Source organism: Anoplopoma fimbria, chromosome 7 (genome assembly GCF_027596085.1).
Source record: "Anoplopoma fimbria isolate UVic2021 breed Golden Eagle Sablefish chromosome 7, Afim_UVic_2022, whole genome shotgun sequence".
Classification (NCBI taxonomy): Eukaryota; Metazoa; Chordata; class Actinopteri; order Perciformes; family Anoplopomatidae; genus Anoplopoma; species Anoplopoma fimbria.
Window position 1 is genome coordinate 19,773,419 of NC_072455.1, and position 22,858 is coordinate 19,796,276.

The 22,858-nt window shown below is 41.9% G+C and overlaps 2 protein-coding genes across 5 annotated transcripts in view; both read left to right on the forward strand.

The window, feature by feature from the left end:
• The window catches only part of agfg2 (ArfGAP with FG repeats 2), a 13,232-nt gene extending 2,741 nt beyond the window's left edge, over positions 1–10,491 (forward strand). For 3 of the 4 annotated variants that reach the window (XM_054601694.1, XM_054601696.1, XM_054601697.1), the window contains 12 exons: positions 903–1,018; positions 2,097–2,241; positions 2,612–2,732; positions 2,845–2,949; positions 3,510–3,542; positions 5,035–5,274; positions 6,376–6,448; positions 6,602–6,645; positions 6,872–6,958; positions 7,776–7,895; positions 8,725–8,795; positions 9,581–10,491. In XM_054601694.1, the coding sequence (XP_054457669.1) occupies positions 903–1,018; positions 2,097–2,241; positions 2,612–2,732; positions 2,845–2,949; positions 3,510–3,542; positions 5,035–5,274; positions 6,376–6,448; positions 6,602–6,645; positions 6,872–6,958; positions 7,776–7,895; positions 8,725–8,795; positions 9,581–9,628 (1,203 nt within the window). In that variant the 3' untranslated portion in view covers positions 9,629–10,491. The remainder of the gene's footprint in view (positions 1–902; positions 1,019–2,096; positions 2,242–2,611; positions 2,733–2,844; positions 2,950–3,509; positions 3,543–5,034; positions 5,275–6,375; positions 6,449–6,601; positions 6,646–6,871; positions 6,959–7,775; positions 7,896–8,724; positions 8,796–9,580) is intronic. The other variant, XM_054601695.1, reaches the window with a different exon arrangement.
• Positions 10,492–12,651: 2,160 nt separating this feature from the next.
• The window catches only part of si:ch73-335l21.1 (insulin receptor substrate 1-B), a 41,303-nt gene continuing 31,096 nt past the window's right edge, over positions 12,652–22,858 (forward strand). The window contains 2 exon segments of the mRNA XM_054601563.1: positions 12,652–12,861; positions 13,031–13,399. Of these exon segments, the coding sequence (XP_054457538.1) occupies positions 13,036–13,399 (364 nt within the window). The 5' untranslated portion in view covers positions 12,652–12,861; positions 13,031–13,035.

Below are 22,858 nucleotides of genomic sequence, written 5' to 3' on the forward strand. Positions count from 1 at the left end.
GTGTTTCTAATAATTAAATCAAAAGATTATCAACAGATCACGGCTGCAAATCATTTTTTTTATCTGATAAACAGTCTAAAACCCCAAATTACTATCACACAAAACAGCAAAAAAGAAGCTGAGAAGCTTGAACCAAAGCATGTTCGACATTTGTGCCAGAAAATGTTTGACCTTAACAATTAATCAATTACTGAAATAGTAAATGTTTTAGCTCTTCAGCCAATTTCATTATCACACATTTCAAGTATTTTTTTTTCCCCCAATTTTATTTTTATTTTTTGTAGTACACTTTATCAACAATATGATAATCAACTGTTTGCAAAAAGAAAAGAATGTATAAGAAAAAATAATTAATAAAAGTTTTTAATATGACATATGTTTGTAGGTAATTTCTTCACTTTTATATGTTTGACAACATTAATATCTTAATTTAGTTGATGTTAATGTCACTTGTTTTTTAATTGTCGAGAAGATTTTATTTTGAAAAAGCACATAGTAAATAAAATCCCCCCACAGCACTCATTGGGGAAACAACCTGTGTGGGCAGCACTCACTGCTGAGCTTTTACCGCACAAATAAACGGTGAAGTGTTGCAGGCTTATCAAGATGAGTGCTGACTGTTTTTATGAGCCAGAATGTGGGTGTGTGCGTGAGTCAAGTGTAATGTGAGGAGAGGCAGAGGTTTTTCTCCACATCATCCTCTGAAACAGTGATCGTACAGTTATGATTCGTAGGCAGTAATATTTGCAACACTCGTGACTGCTAAACCGGACATGAAACACTGTTTGTGAGAGATTCTTTGAGACTAAATATAAATTACACACCAACCCTTTTCCGGTGCTGCATGACCTGCAAAATTGTCCCAGATTTTAATGGTTTCCTGTCAAAATGTGTGTGTTCAGGTTGGGAGGAGGACGTGGTTGTGCGTGTTTGACCCAAAGACGGACGGCTGCTCCGACATGAAGGACTCTCAGAAGTTCAAAGAGTTCCTGCAGGACAAATACGAGAAGAAAAAGTGGTGAGAACTTTGGTTTGTCTGCAGCATGACGAGCTAATGTGACCCGGCAGTAGCAAAAGGTTTTATTTAAATTATCAGATGATAATTTGGTGTAAAAAATATCAGGAAATCTTCAGAATTGCTTGATGAATTTCTATGAATATAGCTGCAGACATTCGTTGTCCCCAGAGGGTGTATCCTTAAGACTTTGGTGATCCTGTTTATGACCATCCAAATCCCAAACTAATGACATTCCCATCAGCCTCAGCTGTGTCTTTAGTGCTGAATAGCAAATGTCAGCATGCTTACACAATAAAATAAGACGCCAACAATGGTAAAATCATACCTTCAGCATGTTACCATTATTATTGTGAGAATGTTAGCATATTTACATTAGCACTAAGCGAAGTTCCTCAATAAAATGGGATGTTTTCATTGGATTTTGGATTATTTCAGAAATGTTTTTGAACTTGCACGTTTTATTCAGCGTAATCGTCACAAAAATGAACAACACTTTTTGAAGCATAACTGAAATCGCTAGAAATAAAAAGCTAACGTTAGGCTTTTAACAAACTACACCACAGTCATTTGACCACTAAGCTAAAGGCGTATTTGAGCTACAATAAAACAAGCAAAGTTCATTATTGTTATTCTGAGAATGTTAGCATGCTGACATTAGCATTTAGCTCATAGCCCCGCTGTGCAAGTACAGCTTCACAGAGCATAACTTTAGACTCTTAAAAACGAATATTCAAGGATTAATTAATTGACAAAAATGTTGACAAAGATTTTTTGTTCGATGGTCTTTTAGTTGTTTCAGCTCTAAAAGGGAAATGGCATAGCAGGCCAAATTTGATCATAACAACAACTTATGATGTTTGTTCCAAATTTAGACATTCACTGAATGAAGTGGAGACGCCCACTCAGAATAGCTCAAGGAAAAGAGCTGCTTTCATGCTGGGGATAAAAGAACAGTCATTGTTTGGGGTTTAGTTTCAAGCCTTAGAAATATTCCTAATCATGCTCTCTGATCGGTGGATAACTAACTAAATGTCCAGTTAGTCTCACAGAACAATACTAAACAACCTGTCTCTTTCAGGCATTTTTCCAAAAGTAAGAACCGGAGGGACGTGGAGGGTCCTTGGAGCCCGGGGGTCCAGGCGGTGCCCCCTTCCCATGGTCCCTTATCCAACCAGGCCCCCTCCCATAACCTGCCCCCTAACGCCAGGACCACAAGGCCAATGGTGAGAGGCTCAATGTGTCCTAAATGTGTGTGTAACGGGTTGAGAGAGTGATGAAGATGAAGGGGAGAGTTTCAAAAGAGGAAGTGGTTGGGTGAGGTGTAAAAAGAGGAAGTGATGGAAGACAAGTAGTTAAAAAAAAAAAAAAGAGAAAGAGAACAGAAGGTGAGGAAACGACCTGAATTTGCTTCCACACTGCGTCAGAGAGACAGAGACGGATTGGCCGGACAGCGAGAGGGCCAGGTAGCCTCGACATCAAAGCCTCTGCTTATGAATTATTGAGAAAAGCATGAAAGAGTCTCACTTCTTCTGCCTTTGTGTTTTTTTTTTTCCCCACCCCCCCATCTCTTCGCTCTCATCTTTCGCCCACCAGTCTCAGTCCCAGCTGCCGTCATGGGATCGAGCTCCCGCCATCTCGCCCGCCGACATGCGGACGGACGCGTTCACCGCTCGGCCCTCGCGCTCCCAAAGCTTCAGAGACCCCCATCTGAAAGGTGGGGAGGCCGATCTTCATCAGAGGAGCTGATGCATATATATTTTTGGGACTGAATGCGATCGATCCTTTCACCCTGTTTGTCCTCTTCTTTTGTCCCCTCTCTGATGTAGATCCCACCCTGTGCGGGATAGAGAGACAGCGGCCGGGCTCGCTGTCGTCGGCGCTGGGAGCTCAGAGCCACGTCCCCTCCTTCCCGGCCCTCCCGCGGCCCTCAGGTGTGTCCTCCACCGACACCCTCGCTTTGTTTTCCTTACTGATCTCAATGGAGCTGGAAAATATCATTCATCACACATGCAAACTTTAAAAAAAATGTAATATTTACTTCTGTGCAAAGGAAAAAACTCCAGGAGAGAGATTGCATCAGGTTTATATTAATCCGCCCCTGAACATAGTCCCTAAAAAGCACCATTCTACCCATTATTCCTCCTGCTGTTGCACCTTAATGTGATGTTATGAAGGTGATGCTAGATACTGTATTCTATATTCTATTTTGTGAGCATCTAGCTGTAAAACCTGCAAGTGCAGAGTCCAGAACATGCAGAAAATGTTCAGTGATTCTCACTAACGGCACATCCGCTAAACTTCACAGGGTTTTTTTGTACCATATCACGCTCCATGTCAATACCTTAGAACACTGGGTTGCTTTTCACGAGTAGCAAAATTCAACAGGCTACTCAGAGGGCCACTGATGACATCGGTGACTTATCCCCTCTTTCTTTTGTTCTCTCCTCTGTGTCTCTCTCTTATCTTCTCCCCTTCCTCCCCGACCTCGTAGCCAGTAGCTCTTTCAAAAACCACTTCACTTTAGGTAAGACGCGGCACCAACCCATGCATTTGAGTGTGTGCTGAATGGCTTGGATCAATAAGCTCCTCCTGAGTGAATCACTCATAAATAAACGGCCAGTCTGTGGGTCACGCTGGTGCTGGCCGAGCCTCGCATGCATGTGAAACTGGCTTCATGTTAGTCGCAGTTGGAGAGAAGACGCAGCACTCTGTCATCAATTTGCCGCCCCGAGTCATGGCTGTGCTCAGCGTCACGTGCTGAAATAAAGGGTCGATATTCATCGCTCAGATTTCCCACTTCAAAGCCAGATCTGAAGGCTGGGAGGGTCAAGGAGACACATTCACACACTGTTCCCTCAGAGGAAAAAAAAGAAGAAAAGAAACCAGTCTAAAGTAATGCTATTTTTAGGCCCGAGCTGCTGCTGCTGCCGCCCCCCCGTCATCAGCAGAGGGCCACTGATATTTCGCACCACGTTGGCGTTGAAGCACTTAAAGACTATGTAGGACACAGCTGTAATCCCACGATACACATTAACATCCCCAAAGTATTCCAGGAAGTTCCGGTATGTTTGCAAAGATAGCTCCTATCTGGAGCCTCACAGTAGTGTATGATCACACGCTTTATATCTACAGATAATCGGTATCAACTCAAGTCTGATCTGGTTTCCATCACAGACTCCTCCACTGATAAAGAAAGAAACTGGATTAAAAACAACAAAAAGCTCTTTTATGTGTAACCCCATGCTAACGACTATGGCTGATGCGAGCATGCTTTGTGGCTAATGTTTCTGGAAAGCTTGCTACCTGCCAAGACGCTGACTTCCTGCCTTTGTTACCATCTAACAATGTATTTTTGTAGTCGGTGCTTTGAAAACTATCCTAGAACTTGTTGCTGTGCCTTTTTTAATTATTTTGTTAATGCTTAACTACGACAACATGCTACATGCTAATCCTGCATTTGACAAGGCTCGCAGCATGGAAATGTTAAACTAGCATGAGAACAAGCGCTTTGTTTTATTTTTGTCCGTATGAATGATACTTACATATTTTAACATTTGTATATGACATCATGTGCTGTCATATAATCAGATTAAAATCCATGAATCTGGATTAATAGTGATTTAAAAAAAAAAATAAATAGTATTCCTTCATTAACAATCTCACTTCAAGGTCCATTTAGCAGCTGTTTAGTAGCTTTCTATCTAATCACATGATCTTCCTGAGCAGGTTGAGTTTGCACAGTTGACATGGAATTTTAGAGCACTTTATTGACTTTTCATCCATGTTTTCTTGAATACTTGATAAAAATCCATGTAAAGTCACTTGATCTTGTTAGATTGTTTTACCTCTTAATGACTAGTTACTGCTTATACTTTATAAAAACCTGTAGTATTAGTTGAGTTTAAGTTTTGGAGACCTTCCAGTTTCAACGCTGCAAAAATGAACTGGACATGAATTGCACCAGCTCTCCGCCTCTGTCTTTGCACTGAAGCTCGGTCTGGTTTTCTCGCTCTCAGGTCGGACAGTATCGGCCTCGGGGACCACGGGGCCGTTCAGGGCCTTCCCCAAGTCTCTCAGCGTGGACTTCGGAGGTCTGAACCACCCTCATCAGCAGTCTCTGCCCCACTCTCTGTCCCAGCAGCAGACCGGGAGTGTCAGCCAGAAGACACCGCCAATCGGTGGCTCCAACCACCAGGACAGATACGCTGCGGTGTCACATCTGGACAGCGTCTTCTGTGACCCGCCGACGGTCACAGGTAGGAAATATTTGAGTTTGTGTGTAGATAGATGTTTGTTCTTCTCTGTTACATCTGTGTGTTGATTTGTTGTAAATTAAGCTAATAAAGGCAGAATGCACTTTATACTTCTACTCCAGTATAGTGCCACTCTACATACATTTGTCAGGTATAGGCACTTTTAAGATTGAAGATATGAAAACACATGATAAGCTTATAAAATATAACACATTGTAAAGAATAAACCAGTGTAGCCTTTTTTTCTCCTTTTGACAGCAGTGTCTCGTTGGGTCACATTTCATGTACAGATGGTTTCATTTAAATAACTGTTTGAGACCCAAAAAGTGAAAAAAGCTTCCAATATTTTACAAAAACGAATATTGGAAAAGAAGTCCCGGAACATTAATACAAATATTTGTAACAGAAGCTTGTGTTTTATCTTTTTTAAGGTCCATTTGTCTGTGTGACAAGCATTTTTAGGTACATTTTGCTATTAATACTTTAATACTTTTACTTTAAATTAGATTTTGAGTGTTTTACATTGTTGTACTGGCACTTTTACTGAGTACTTCCTCCACCACTAGGTAAAAGATAGATGGAGAGTGAGAGTTGGAGTGTGCGTGTGCGTGTGCTGCAGATTGTCACTGCCAGCTCAACAAGGTTACATAACATCCTTACACCAAATGCCAAGGCTTTAATCAGCTGAATTATGCTCATTGTGTTTGCTCCAGATCGTTTTAAGGACCCTATTGGTGCATTTTTTAAAAAACGGCTGTATTAGTCTAATAACCAAGGTGGAGGTTTTAATGCATATGATTCACACAAGGAGCCATCGAGCTTCCTACAAGAAGCTTTGTTGTTTTCCTCCTTCATCACAGCCTCCTCTGCCAGGCAGAGTGAGGAGCTCATTGATTTTCTGCCCCGGCTCACTTTGATTCATATCAAGCTGAACACAGTGACACTCTTTTATTCAGGAGGTTTGTAATGCTTTTTTTCTTCTGATGTCTAACAACGTTAAACACAACTGTGAACTTTTTTTTTGGAGATTTCTTTACTCACATTTCAAGATAGCAGCTCTTGATCTGATTAGATCCATGGTCTGTGTGAAATGCTTGTTCACAGCTCCACCTGGTGGTCCACCGCAGTACAACGCCATCTTTGGCAGCAGGCCCTCGTCCAGCTCTACTCCTGCCAGGTAGAAAAAACAAACAAAAAAACAGCAGTCCGTCAATTCAGCTTCTGTTTAACGTGACGGTTTTATAAATTTCCTGCGTGTGGAGCTCCCCTTTAAAGGTCACGTTCTGATCGATCCTCCGTTTTTTTTTTCTTCTGCTTTTTCCATCCCCAGCTCCCCCGGTGTCGATACAGTCTCCAGCTCCCAAACCTTTGCAAGTGGGTACCGAGCACGCACCGCATTGATCCCTCCTGCTAACCTGCATTGTGTTTTCATTCAGCTCCTTCATCTTATAAGCCATCCGACACCCCTAATTAGGATGCATCAGTGTGTCTCAGAGCGGTGTTGGTTTGAATAGACAGGAATGCACTCCGTTAACCCCACGCACTGTGAATTATCTGCCCCCGTCTCTTCTACGCCCTCCCCTCTGCCCCTGTGTCTCAGATTTCCCCAACCCATTCAGCTCCAGCTCGGCTTCCCAGCAGCCTGTTGCCCTCTCCCCCAGTAACCCCTTCAGCAACGCATCAGGAGGTGAGACTCATGGGGTTCGGGGTCTTTCAGGCGTTACTCTGCAGCTAAGTTTTTTATATGGCGAAAGTCACTACACATGGTTTCTTCCCAACTTCTTACCATGTTATACATTTATTTAGAAAAAAAGATGAGGATGAATACAGTGACTTTATCATCAAAGGTTGTGGTTTTTTTTGTGAATAATTTTATGATAAAATCCAGATTCTGCATGTAGAAAGTCTTGTTATTCTTATAGCCAGAAAAAAGTTTGAAAGATTAGCTTTTTTTTTTTTATCAACCTGGAGATTAAAGGAAATGTACGAAGTTTGATATTTCGTTAAGAGTTGAAACAATTATTTTTAGTCGATCGTCAGAAACTTAAATGGCAAGAATATGGATAAAAGATTCGTTATTTCAGTGGCTTAATTAGCTAAATACTGTATAGTTTAATTCACATTCACATTGGAAGATTTGTTGTTTATGTGTGTTTGATATTATTTTAAATTAAATATCTTGCTGCAACTACTAAGCAACAAAATTGAATAGAATACAATAAAATATATTTTTCACAATAAACAATAAAACAATATATCAGTGTCATGCAAAAATCAAATGTATTATCATTTATTGCACATCCTTATGTGAACTGCAGTTTCAGTATTAGAACTCTTCTTGCAGCTTTTTAAAAATGAGTTATTGAGTTACTGAGTATGTCACCTCTGGGGTTTCATCAAATATTTAACAGGAAAACATTTCTCTGTTATGCTAACAATCCTTTCCACATGGATTTCTTGTCTGTGTCTGATCTCTCTGTATGTGGGTGCATCTTTTCTCTCAGGTGACTCCGGTGTGTTCGTCACCTCGCCCACCTCCGTTTTTCCTCCGTCTGCCTCCTTCCCAGCACCCAACACCCAGAATGCATTTCATCATGAGTCAGCGAGCAACCAGGAATCCAATGGTAAAGTCCAATGATTTGTGTGCAGAGGTGGTGTCTATACATACAAAAACAGCAGTGAATATAAATTGTTTTTTAACACTGTCGTCTTATTTGCAGAGAAGATTGTGTCAATGTACTATTTGGTGTCATTAATGGGTAACAAAAATGAAACCAAGAAACCATCTTTACCTGTACATTTTGTGCTTAACATCATGTTCAACCGCCAAACTGTCTGCAGTCCTGCCTCCTGCTCTGTGAGGCTGTACATCTTGGCACAACTTGGAGCTAAATTCTAACATGCCCACGATGACGAGGCTAACATGCTGATGTTTAGAACGGTTGCAATGGAGACCAAAAGCCTAAATGATCATCAAATACACTTCACCGAACCGATTACAAATTTGCATAAAAGTAATTAGTGTCAAAGCAAGAAATCATTGTCCTATGAAACAGAAAAGCCACCATCAAATTAAGAATGTATATGAAATTAATCATAAAAGAAAAAAAAAATCCATAAACAAGATCAAATAAAATATGCTGCTACTGCTGCTGTAGCATGCTCCACTAAATGAGCCACATATTTCACACTGAAAATAAAAAAGATCTGCACACATACTGTTGCTGTTGCTCCCAGTGTGACATCTACTGTATGTGCAGTGGCTGCAGATCAAACGCTGAGAAGCTGTGAGGCACCAGCACACCTGTAATGTTTCATTATTTCAACAGTGACCAGCAGCAACAGCTCAGCAATACCAATTCACACTCTCAGTGCTAAACTGCTGCTGCTGTCTTCACACCTCTCAACATGTTTTTTTTTCATTCATTTGCTGTCACTTTCTTTGTGTTCCAGGTTTTGCCTCCTTCCCTGCAGCCGACTCTCAGCCCAAAGTCCCCCGGCCGATGTCGGTGAACCCGTTCACGGTGAGTTCACTGACATGCAAACATTTGATGTAGTAAATGTTTCGATTTCATAATCTGCAGGTCTTTGAAAGTTGATTTGATACATATAAAACGTGTGGATACAGGACAGAGGCTAGATTCTTTTATTCATTTTTTTCATAAACAATAAATAGAACAGGATGGACTCATGGCAGAGCCAACACTGAAATCTTACTCCACACACTGGAAGTGTTGCTACCTTCACGTGCTGTAGGAAATGTTGATTGTTGCTCGAGTGAACCTCAGTTAAACTCCCAAAATGCAATAAAATCCACCTCATATCAGCATAAGTAAGAGGTAACAATTGAAAAAAGAGGAAATCAAAATTAAACAGATTAAATCATAAATAAAATGAATAGCGAGATTAAAAAAAAACTACAGTATATAAATTCAATTATCTTACCACATGTCCATGTGTAAAAATAAGTTCAGTTCTGTCACAAACAAAACTTCACTAAATACTTTCAGAACTAAAAATGAGTAAGTGAAAATGTAAGGATACAGGTAGCATCAAGACGCAGTGGAGATGTAGCAAATGTATTATCGGACATTAGATTGTGCTCACATTGTGACTTATTTCTATAAAACATAAGTCACCATGAAAAAGAAAAGCCCCCAAATAACAACCCAGGGTAGTGTTGTTATTAAATGGGCACCGTGTGCACTTCACAGGGGAATAGAAGAGGGGGTTATTTGTAGTTTTTCAAGGAAGTGTACTAAAAGTCCTCTCTGCTTTTTTTCACACCCCTGCCTCTCTTGTCTTTCAGGGGAATGTTTACCCCAGCCGAGGGACGTCGCGAAACCCTTTCATCTGATCCCCCCCCCCCTTCTTTTTCCTTACGTCACCCACCCATTTTCTCTCCCCCCTCTGGGAACCGAGGGAGAAGTGAACTTGAGGAGTCGCTGCCATTTCAATGCCTCTGGAGTATTGTCACCCTCCCTCTCACCCCTCTCTCTCTATGTTTCTCTGTCTGTGTTTACGTGTTTGTGGAGGCAAAAAAAAACAAAAAACTGTGTGAATGTAATTATGAAATCCATGTGTGTGTGCGTGAGAATCGGTTGCCTGCCGTGTTTGTACCACGTGACAATTATGTCTAAAAGGTGTTTGTGTGCCGGTAGACGCCACCTCAGGGCTCTGTGGGAGTCACAAGTAAACTATGATTTTTATAATTTTGCAGAAACACACACACATATATGACAAACATACATGTCGCTGCTGCTATTTTGCTTTCATCTCCTGCTAAAAAGTGCAACAAAACAGCCCGTCCGTAAATGCATCAGGGTTGATTTCTGGTTTTAATAAAAAACAAACAAAAAAAAAAACCGTCCAAGTCTCTCAGTTGTCCAAAGGAAGAGTTGAGGCTCTGCATAATGAGTTTCCTACAGATGGTCATAACAGCCTTAACAGTCTCCATGATGCATGTGAATTAGAGAAGATAAGACGAGCTTTTCTCTGTGATGGATGTGTGGAACAGTTTTGAATTCGTCACTGTTTTTAATGATTATTTTTAGGTCATCCTTTTTGAAGAATAATCTATGTTATTTTCCATTTTCCTAGGCTGCATGCGCTTAGAGGGCTAAAAGGAGATACTACTGAATGTAAAAAGCAATTTTCAGAATAACTTAATGTGTATATATATATATATATATATATATATATATATATATATATAAAAATATAAAAAACACAACTTCATGGCTTCATGTTCCGGACCAAAATGTTTCTTGCTTGTTCTTGTTTTTTTTTTCGGTTGACATGGAGGCGAAGTGCATTTCCCTCATTTTGCCAAAAAGAACAGAGAGATTCATGTGTGTTTGTAATGGAAAGTATTCATGTTCATAAAAATCAGTTTGTCGCTTCTTAAGACAGTTTGGCTCTGGGTGTTTTTCTGGTTCATCTATAATCTCTCCTTAAAAAAAAAAAAACATGGCATGAAATGAATATTCTAAGTTCTTGAGGGTTTTTAAAAAAAAAAAAAGGCTGTAATGGATTCTTTAAACAGCAGGGGGCGCTTGATACCCACTTTCCTCTGACCTAGTGCAAGGTTACTTTTGGATGCATATTGCATAACAACATACATACTGCATAAGCGTGCAGTACAAAGATAGAAACCCTTTATGGCTTTCAGGTTGACTATTAATAGATTTACTGGTGCATACAATTCAGTGCAAATACGAAAACATTCATATTATTAATTTGACATATTCGATGGGATTTCTCTCAGACATGCACCAGAGAGATGCAGGTTTCACTGCTCAGCCAGACAGTAGGGAAAAAAACAAAAAACAGATCAAAAAATTGCACTCAGACAGTCTGAGTGGCATAAATATGGCGTCTACAAATGCCTCCTTTATCAAATAACAGTTGCTCCATCTTCTGTTTGTGCAACATTTAGTAAACAATAACATAAAAAACGACTGTATCCCCACAGGATGTATTGTCTTCACTATTAACCTAGATTTGAAATATGTTTTATTCGACCTCCATCTGCATTTGATGTAGTAAATGTTTAGATTTCATAATCTGCAGGTCTTTGAAAGTTGATTTGATACATATAAAACGTGTGGATACAGGACAGAGGCTAGATTCTTTTATTCATTTTTTTCATAAACAATAAATAGAACAGGATGGACTCATGGCAGAGCCAACACTGAAATCTTACTCCACACACTGGAAGTGTTGCTACCTTCACGTGCTGTAGGAAATGTTGATTGTTGCTCGAGTGAACCTCAGTTAAACTCCCAAAATGCAATAAAATCCACCTCATATCAGCATAAGAAACAGGTAACAATTGAAAAAAGAGGAAATCAAAATTAAACAGATTAAATCATAAATAAAATGAATAGCGAGATTAAAAAAAAACTACAGTATATAAATTATTATCTTACCACATGTCCATGTGTAAAAATAAGTTCAGTTCTGTCACAAACAAAACTTCACTAAATACTTTCAGAACTAAAAATGAGTAAGTGAAAATGTAAGGATACAGGTAGCATCAAGACGCAGTGGAGATGTAGCAAATGTATTATCGGACATTAGATTGTGCTCACATTGTGACTTATTTCTATAAAACATAAGTCACCATGAAAAAGAAAAGCCCCCAAATAACAACCCAGGGTAGTGTTGTTATTAAACCTGACTCTTTCCCTTTACTTATATAAACTCATGACATCACATTCACTATATAGTTATTAATGTATCTCTTTTCATTCAATCTTTTCAATCTTTTCATCCAGTAATCTTGATTATTGTTCCTTACGCGTGGATTTATGTTTATTGTTCTCATTATCCAATATCTTACTGTTTACAATTCATTTCAAATGTACATAACTGATTCTGTATCGATTCACTGTTTTGCTTTAGTTTCATTTCAGTTTTTAGTTAACATTTTAATTATGTTTAATTGTGTTTCTCATGTTTTTACTGGTTGTTACAGCCTCCAATTTGTATGAATAAAGTACTCTTCCTATATACAGTACCAGTCAAAAGTTTGGACACACCTTCTCATTCAACTACTTTGAAGAATCTAAAATATAAAACATATTCTGGTTTGTTGAGCATTTGTTTGTTTACCACATAATTCCACATGTGTTTGGATGTCTTCAACATTAATCTACAATGTAGAAAAAATAAAAATAAAGAAAAACAATTGAATGAGAAGGTGTGTCCAAGCTTTTGACTGGTACTGTATCTATATATATATATAAAATAACATTCATTGATGAGCACTGAGGGGGTGGAGAGTGGAGAGTTGGGGACTCTTGTGTCTGAGCCCGGGCTCGGTCCTTGAACGCACCAGTGCTCCAGAGTACTAGTACAGCTTGTGAGTGACAGTCCTGCTCCACGGTAGCTGCTCCTCTCCAGTCCACAGCACCGAGACCCGGGCCGAGCAGGACAGGGGGACACACAGACAGACAGGCAGACAGACAGGCTGCAGCAGGATGGACTCCATGCACTAAATGGGATTACCAGACAGCCTGGACCAGCAGTAGTAGTAGTAGTGTGGAGTTGCGCCGCATGTGTGGAAAACTTGCGTCCGTCGAGGAGGTAAATAAAAACAACTCAAAAGAGGAAGAAAAACTTAAATATCTGCAGCAAAAACAACAAACCCAACAAACATCCTGTGGGAGGATGTTTGAGCCATCTCTCTCTAAAAAAAACTTGCAGAAAAACAAGATAAATAAATCTGTTTTGTGTGTTTTATTAAATTAAAAAGGAAACATGTCAGGCGTCCAGGAGAGCAATGCCTGCGACCTCCTCCAGAGCTGCGAGGACGTGAGGAAGAGCGGATACCTCCGCAAGCAGAAGTCCATGCACCGGCGGTACTTCGTGCTCCGGGCCGCGTCGGAGCACGGCCCGGCCCGGCTGGAGTACTACGAGAGTGAGAAGAAGTACCGAGGAAAGACCCCCGTCCCCAAGAAAGCGGTGGTTCTGGAGACCTGCTTCAACATCAACAAGCGAGCCGACGCCAAGAACAAGCACATGATAGTGCTCTACACCCGGGCAGAGAGCTTCGCAGTGGCCGCGGAGAACGAGGCGGACCAGGACGAGTGGTACCAGGCCATGGTGGAGCTGCAGTGCAAAAGTAAGTCAAGAGAGAACACACACATGCATGCATGCACACACATATATGCATGCATGCACACACATATGCATGCATGCACACACACATGCATGCATGCACACACACATACTGTATGAGGCTCTGCATGTGAGGAGAAACGTGGCATTGCCTGCAGAGCTGAGCAGAAGAAGCGCACTGCAGATCAGGACATGTTTCATTCCAGTGGGTTGTTTATATATATATATAAAAAAAAAAATAATAAGAAAAAAAACATTACAGCTTGCCAAGTTTACATAGTTCATTTTTTTTTTTTGGGAGGGTACACTCCCATTGCCTTGTGCATTACTTTAAAGATTAGAAAGTGCTTGGTGCTTTCCATTTTTAAAACAGGTCATAGTTCTTTACATATGGCCTCTCTCTATATATATATATATGTGTGTGTGTGTGTGTGTGTGTGTGTGTGTGTGTGTGTGTGTGTGTGTGTGTGTGAGAACATGCGTCCTTTAAGCCTCACTGTGGAGCTTATCCTCCACACCAGTTCTTATCATACTGGTGTCAGACTAGATATTTACTCTACAGTTGTCCTCCAGACTTTTTTTTTTTTTTTTTTTTTTTTTTTTTTTTTTTGGTTTTAACTCTCCCTGGGCCTCAACTGTGTGTGAGCTTTGTCTCTCTTTCCACAACTCAAACACACACACACACACACACACACACACACACACACACACACACACACACACACACACACACACACACACACCCTTGCCCTCTTGTTTACTTTGCCTGCTCTGCTTTTTTTGCTGACACTGCAATATTACCTCAGGCATCGGTCCCTAAAAGAGGAGAAAAAAATACCCCCCCCCCCAAAAAAAAAAAAAGTAGTGAGATAGAAGAAAGAAAAGAAAAGCACACGTGCACCTGAGAAGGCTCATCCATTCATTCATTAAATATTCATATTTCCTGATTTGACTGGAAATTGGCTAAGTAGCTTAGGCTGTTCCCATCAAGCTTCTCCTGCGGTGGATTTATCTAATGCTGCAAAATGTGCAAATGTCCTCAACTTCCCCTATAAATATCACCCATTTAGATTTTTATTTTTTTCCTCCAACACTGTCTATCAGCTGCTTGTGTCAACACAGCTGTCGGAGCAGATCTGGTGAGCGGGAACTGCTTCAAATCACCTGTTCAGCCTTCGTTGTGAGAGTCCAACCGCAAAGGACCCATGACGCAATCTTGGCAAAAGTAAAGATACAGGTTCAAGGTGCGAATGACCTCTTGTTTCTGTTACATAAAGCAGCCGAGGAAGGAAAAAAAAAAAAAAAAAAAAAAAAAGACATATTCTGATGCATTTGATGATCTTGTCTTTCATTTAAAACCATATGAGAGCAAGTTGTTTCAAGGTGGTTTGATTTAGGAGCTCCAAAAAAGCTGCGTCAGGGAAATCTAGTGTAACACGTGCAGATTTTTGGGGAATTGGTGTCATGGTGGCTACCTTCTGTTGCTTTCACACAACCGGGTCTGTGTGTTGGTGGGTGTGCAGCCAAGTATTTGGCGTGTTCCTGCGAGACGGCAGAGTGAGTAGACAGATGTTGGAGCCCGGAGGACTGTGAGAAACTGACTTAACAACCCCTTCTTTTCTACCAGAAAGAAAGAGAAAAAAAAAAATGTCTCCAAAGTGCAAAGCAATCTAATCTGCAGTCACTAAGTGTTTTGTGTGTTAAGGTCAGAGGTACAGAAGTGGGGCAGCAGCTCAGCAGGTGGAGAAGCCCAGACAACCAGCAGGCTCGAGCATCATAATGCCGTGGCTACCATGAGTAGATGATGATGATTACAGGTCCGGTGTGCAGCACTGCACTGACGGCTACTTGTCTCCTGCTTTTGTTGCTTCAAGTGTTGGGTTTCTCGTGTAAATCACCCTCCCCTGACAGCGACAAAGGGCTGCGGTCGAGCTGCTGTGTAAACCAGCACGTTGGCAGGCGTTTTCTTGTGGTATGTGCTGCAGTTCACACACACACACACACACACACACACACACACACACACACACACACACACACACACACACACACACACACACACACACAAAAACACCACACACACACACACAGTTTCTTCAAAAACAAGGCCACACACACACACACACACACACACGATCCGATCCGAGGGAAGAGTTTTGTAAGAGGTGTGGGGGGGGGGGGTTGTAGGGTCAAGGCCAATTGCTGCCTCAACCTGCATGTGCGAAAATAGCTTAAACGCACACACATGCTGAACACCGTCAGGGTTCCTCCCTGCAATAACCCTCCTCCGGTATGTGCCGCTCATACAGTTTCAAGTCTTCGGTGTCTGTGTGTTGAACCCCCCCCCATACACTGTCACTCCGGTGCTGTCAGTACAGTCGAGTATCTGTCCCTCTCTCTGGTCCCAGTGGGGGAGACAGAAAGAATTCACAGCCTGCAGATTGGAAAACAGGGCGAAGCCGAAAGGGCACCGAGCCAAGAGATGCTGCACCGTCCGTCTTACATATTTTCCAGAGGACCGCTCCCTCTATCCTGATACCTGCGTAGCTGCTCGTATGAAGCCGTCAGCTGCTACGGAAAAGGGGTGGGGTGGGGGAGAGTTCCCAGCAGCAGGCCCAACAGCTGGAGCTGGAAACAAAGTTATGGGTTGGAGCTCGGAATAATGGGGTTTGCTTTGAGTCGGCACAGCATGGGGTTTCCACAGCTTGCAGGATGGTGAGAGTGCATACAGTGGAAGCACAATGAATACTGTACGCCATGCTGCAGTATGGAGATCTGGGCCTGGGAACCTCACCTAAAGCAGCCCAGGAACCGTCCGATATCGCACAGCCTCCCCCCCCGAGCCGGCGGTAATTAAACAAACACGAGCCAGCTGCCGTGCAGGGCGATATTAGGATCCCGGTTATTTATTCAGCTGAGTCCAGTAAGACCCTTTTGGGCAGCGAGTACAGTATCAGGCTTGAGGGCAGCTATTTGCTCAACTATTAGGAGTCAGTCGAGTGTGTAAAGGCTTAACCTCGACGAAACGGGGAGGAGGCGCGGCACGCGGTCGCCTGTTTGCCAGGAAAACTGTCCCCGCAGCTCAGGCACCACCTCAGGAATTGTTGTTGAAACTCAATAAAACAATATGGCGGGATGCAAACTTTGGAGCCAGCAGCAGTAAACGAGAGAGGGAAACACCCACGCGTTCACACGTGCAGAGCGGCTGCATGGATTACAGCAGCAAAATAAAAGCGCAGCCGAAAAAGAAGCAGATGACGTCTGATTGGATTGTCTCTGATTTAGTGCTGGAGCGATGAGAGTTAATTTAAAGTTAATCTACAACCATTTTGATCATCGGTACATTTTTTGGGGGGTTCTTTATCAAGAGTATTTCCTGCTTTTTTTTGGTTTTATATGGTCGTAAATTCAACATGTGGGGATTTACTGCTGATTCAGAAGACGTCACACTGTGCTCTGAGTAATCGAGAATTGCAGAAATAAGTTCTAAAACCCTGAAATGAGTTAGTGTTTTTGCACTTCGGGTTCTCTCTCCCCCAAAGTCAATGGTTTTTTGGTTGGATGCCTGAAATAAGCTCTTTGGCCTACACAAGCTCAAGAGAATGTAACGTTCTGTTCTGTAATATAAACTAGGTCAGTAAATTTGTGAATTTTGAAACTTTTTTTAAAAAGGGGTTGCTTTTGTGGCTCTGTTTGTACTTGCAGATTTTACTTCTGCATTCATGCTTCAAAAATCTTAAAAACTAATCGGTGAACAAAACTTTTAAGAATCATAAACGGCAATAATCTAAAGGCAAAATCAAATGAGCTTTTTGTCAAAGAAACCAGTGCGATGTTAACTTCTGGGGTTGGACCACAAAAGTACGTCATCCCTGTAGTGATTGGCTTGAAAAACTCCAAAACTTGAATATCAATCATCAGATTAATCGATAACGAGACATATCTTTAGTCTCAGCACTAACCAGGAGCACCGTCTATCTTTGTAGATGGAGGTTTGTTGACATCACTGCAGTACAGTAAAGCTCTGCGGAATTTAGTTCTCCATGTTCAAAGCTGATAATGATACACTTACCCTTCATGCTAATCCACTGACCTCAATGTGAACAGTTTTCCCTTCACTATAGATGTGTTTTCAGTGAAACGGATCATCAGGATGTAGTTTATGACACTTTTAAGCACCACGGAACAAACGCGGTTAATGACAGAGTTTCAGAGTGAGCTACAGCCAAATATATAAAGCTCGGCAAATCACACCAAAACTCTCACACCTTAACTGACATGAGGAAAAATGTGTTTTTAAGTGAATAGTGTAGAGGAGACTCTCTGTCAGACAATCTGTGTGTCTCTGGAGTGGTTTTATCGTGGAGTGTGGTTTGGCTGCTCTGACCAATGAGATCTGGATCTCACCGGTGGCTCGCTGAGCCGGCCGATTAAACGTTAAGCCGCTCTTAAGCGCTGCTCATCTCCCTAATTAGGCAGTAATTATTGTCTCGAGGGCCAGCCGCTGGTGGCACAGAGGCTGTGTGCTGACAGAGGCAGAGAGGAGAGAGTCTCATGGGGGGAAAACATACAAACCATAGTTAAGAAGATGATCAGTGATCTTTTTTTTTTTTTTTTTTTTTTTTAAGTGGGTCTTTTCTCCTGATTTGTTCTAGCTCCAGGCTCAAGTTCTTTCCTCTGCATAAATAGTTTGCGCACGTTAACACCCTGTAATTTAATTTAACGCGACAACATGGCCAGCCAGATTTTCGGCATGGCTGGCTCTCTTGTTTGTTCATGATGCAGCAGCTCCCAGCATCAGAGCTACAGTGAAACACACAGGGAAATGGCCTTGAGTGCTCCACCTCACCTCATCCATCGGCGGGGGGCTCGGCTCGCTGGCACCGAGGCAGCCCGTCAATTTGGCGCTCCAGGTTAGATTGACGGCGAGGCAAGGCCAGGGCCAGCGAGATCCATTTAGTCAATGAGTGACCATATGTTGAGCAGCATGCAGCCCGGGGGGCTTTAAATGCACAGTAACCTTTTATAGGGAGCCGTATTGATTGCTGTTGGGTTGATACAGGCCCATTACCACTGTCGTGGTGGAGGTCAGGAGGTTCGTGAGTTGGGATTCACCAGCCTTACAGTGGATGCATTAGAGTGAAACGCTTCCTCATTAGCTGCTGTGCTACTCCTCTGGGAGATCCAACATGAGATTCTGCATTGATTGGCTGTACAGTAACACCAGGCTATAGGCACGGGACGAACCCCACCTGAGACAATCTTTGCATTAAATGTAAAAATTGTCTAAAAACATACTAATAAAACATGTAAAAGGAAGGACATTTATGCTTTTTGTAATAAAACCTAGGAGATGTCGAGTAAAATGAGGTGAAAGTGGTTTTAAAACATGTGTTCTGTTCATTTTAGCACAAAGGAATGTATAGGGTATTGAAGAATTTCCTTTAGATTATCTAACTTGTAAAATAAATCCTTCAATTTCTAAAGCCTTTTCTACAGCATGCTTTCTTGAGTGTGGAACTGGTTTTGTTGTACCATGGCCCTGGTTATTATTAAGTTTGGCTGTGCAGATAGTGACTAAGGATGTCTGGCTGCATGCTGGTACACGGGCATGTACTTCAGTATATGTACCTATCTTTTTTTTTTTTTTTTTTTAAATATAAAGATAATATATATATACTTTATTATAGGTAGATGCTAAATACCCAAACTGTTCTCATGTGTTTAATCCCTGATTTAAATTCTTTGCACTTTTTATATGTACTTATGTATAAAAACGCTTTGTGGAAAAGAAACTTGGAGAGACCGCTTGCCCAAAAGACCAGAACGAATTGCTAAATGGTTTAATTCCAAAATTTGATTTATCCGCTTTGGAAAATGTGTGCAAGATGAAACTTATCCTGTAAAAAGTTTTTCAAAGCCAAATATTATTTTGTAATAGTAAAGAATATTATTGTTCTCATTTCGAATCCACTCTGAGGATTATGTTTACTAACTCCGAGCTGGTGTGGTCAGAGCGTCCGAGCTGATTTTCAGAGAGCCTCAGATCATTTTCATGGACTGTTTCATGCGTCTTGTCAAAGGACGGCAAACCTTGTATGCGTCACCGATAATTTCATGTGCTTACGTATGTCTTTATGTGTGTGTGTTTGTGTGTGAGTGAGTGAGTGAGTGAGTGTGTGTGTGTGCTCCTCTGGCTAACACAAACCACATGTGAAATGAACCTCAGGCAGATGCTGGTGTTGTGGAGGCATTGTGTCCCCGGGTGTGGGCCCAGATAGGGGGATTGCAGATGGTAGAGATGGATGAAGAGATGGGAAGTGGAGGAGTTGAAAAAGAGGAAAACAGGCACACATGGGAGGAAGAGATAAAAAAAACAACTATTTTTCACTGCTGAGTGGCTCACTCTCTTTTCTCTCTGAGATCCATGCTAGGACAAAAAGTCCACAGCTGTCTCCTATCTGGTAACCTGGTATGGCAGCTGGGGGGGGGACGGTAGGGGGAAACAGTGGCTGAGATCGGGTGTAGAAAATGGGGTTTTAAGCCCTCAGAAGTTACTGTGCAGCGTTTTGCGGTGTGATGGCGCAGCACGGCGTACTAGGCCAATGAGATCAGAAACTTGAAACAGAACCTTGTGAGAGCCAGCCGGTTCACTGCCAGAGTCTTCCTCCCAGATTTACAGGCTGCATTAGCTAACTAAGAAGAGGGATTTTATTTTGAATCTTGCTATAAAATTCACTTTAGGTTTTTCTTTTTTTTTTTTCAACCAAATCTGAATAGAAATGCATAACACAAATGTTGCTTGACTCTAGTTTAAAGCTGGAAATGAGAGGCGGTGGCAACACTATACTTTGGTATTGTATTAGTGCCTAAACATGAAACTTATAGATATCAAAACTTTATCTTAAATCAACTACAATCCCTCCCAGTGAGCTGTGTTTCAATAACAAACCCGCTTATCCTGTTCTTTCTGTGGGTGTGCTGATACAATCTACTATGGAAGACCTTCTTCCTTTAGGATTTGCATGATAAGCCCAACAATAATCAACCTGTCACTCAGGGAAGAGCTGTCGATATCCCAGCAGGCATCTGGCCACCCCTGGGGGGGTTAATATCGCAACCCCCCTTAACACACACAAACACACATACACACTCCAACAGCACATTAGAAAGTAAGGGAGACACGGAGCCGCCTCAAAGCCAATAACTCACATTTAAAAACCCAGTTTGAGAAAATGAGGGTGGATTATGGCCTCTTTATATACAGTTTATCGTCTCAGGGGAGGCAGCTGGAGCATAGCAAATACACGGCATGAATAGACAGCAGCGTCGTCTGCGTAGGTTGCCGCTCTCGGGCCGCATGTAGGACTGAAAGTTTCATGTGTGGTCGCGGGCGAAAGTGAAGTAAACAACTGGTGCGTGAAGAAGCCAGCGCAAGTTGTTTTCAGGTTGCTAAAAAAGGGGAATACGATGCTGAAGCTTAAAAACAAGTTCGTTACCTTGAATGAACTCTTTGACCCGATTATATACACCCTCCATCAAGGTTGGCTGAATGTTTTTTTCGACCCCTATTCAACCAGCAAGCGCAACACTCAAAGTGGTATTACCTCCAGGTGTGTTTTGCTTTCTTGTGCGTCCGCCTTTAGCCTTTGAGATTTATCTTCAGCTATCTCCTGCTACGGGCCATCAAGTGCGTGTGTTTTTCTGAGGGGTAATTATGTCGTATAGGGGCGGCTGATAACCTCTTCATGCAAAGTGGAGAAAAAAAGGTACAACGTTCCCAACAACCATGTCTGCTGAGCTCCACGCTGCCGTGCAAGTCCCCCCAGAAGACAGCCACGGGCAATCTATAATTCATACGGCTCTGTGTAGGATCTAACCAAGCTTTATGTAACCGTGAAGGACGGGCTGTGATGTTCGATAGGGGTAAATCAGCCTGCATCCCTGTAGGGGTCTGGGAAAGCCTCTTAAGGGTTTTTAGGGCTTTTGAGCGTCGTTGAAAAAAGTGCGCGCAGCCTGAGTGGCCCTGAGATCAAGGGTGTTTGTGTGTGGAAGTGCTGTTGAGGGCACAGCTGAGGTTTAGGGCTGCACTGTACTCAAAACAAACAACACACTTGTGCTCTCCTAAAGGCACGTTATTCAGCTCTGGAAAATGAAACGATACTCCTCGACGAACACAATGCACTGCAATCTCAAGAAACAACGAGATCGAAAGTTTGATTCTAGAACAAAAAAAAAACTTTGATAAGGATTTTCAAAAAAATCCTAAAAATAAACATTTCCTCCTTAAATATTCTTGTCAAAGGCTATTTTTTTCCCCTCTGAAATATCTTTGCAATCTCCCAAAGGCCTGAATTCCCTCTGTCCCAACTGAAAAGAAAAAATCCCCAAACCATCCCTTCCTGTTGTAAATCTAAATCGAGGAGGCAAACAGGGCTTCTTGCAAACACAGGGAGAAGCCGTGCATGAAACAGCCATGCATGGCCTTGAGTGAGTCATCTAATGTAGGGGGGAGTGCCTCCACACACACACCGCCTCTAAGCCACAGCCTCTTACAGTTTTCAACAAAACATCTATTCTAAGTCTCTTTCAAGTTCCGAGGGATCCTCCAATTTTGGGAAAGCAAACTGGAAGAACGTCAATTCCCCCCCCTAAAGTAAAAAATATTTTGTGAAGAGGATTTGGGGGAAATCTTTGTCATAACGGAAGCTCGGCTAATATGGCGTCCACTGTGCATGCTGAGGCTTCTTGTCTACATATGGTTGTCATTGTAGGATTTGCAACAGAGTCATGGGAAAGAAAGAACAAACGCATGCAGACGTACAATCATATATTTGTAATTCTGTGGTCAGGGTGCACTGTGATTAGGTGGATTGGCCCAAAAGCATCGCTTAAAGTAGAATACCACACAAACTTTGTGAAAATATGATGTGTCACTCAGTGACTTGTCAAAGGACTCTTCAGTACTCCAGCTGTGATAGTCTTAATAAGGCAGGTGCTCATTATTGCACAAAGAACTTCTTGTTCCCACAGAGGGAACAGGTGAGCATCCTTGTGGAGGTTTGTTTCTTCAGTTTTCTCATGGTGATTTTATTTTGCGTTCCAGTTGGCGTGCTGAGGCATAACCAACCTGGCAGTTTGACAGAGAGAACTCATCAAATATGATGCATGTGGGGATTGGATCCATGTTTAAGGAACACTTTAGGGTGGTTCCCGAAAGTAGAAGAAGAATCCACCCTAAAACATGAGTCACATCATCGTATTCCTATAATCCCAGGCTTTTAAGTCAACAGATATGAGGTCCCTCGAGGCTGCAAGTTAAGGAGCTTAGAGGTAAATCTGTTGAATATTCAGAGTCATTGTCAATGGCTGCCGACAGTAAGTTGCACAGAATGATAGAATTAAGGTCATTTTCTGGTTTCCTGCTTCAGATCTGTGAACAATAAGGTGACTTAAAACACCA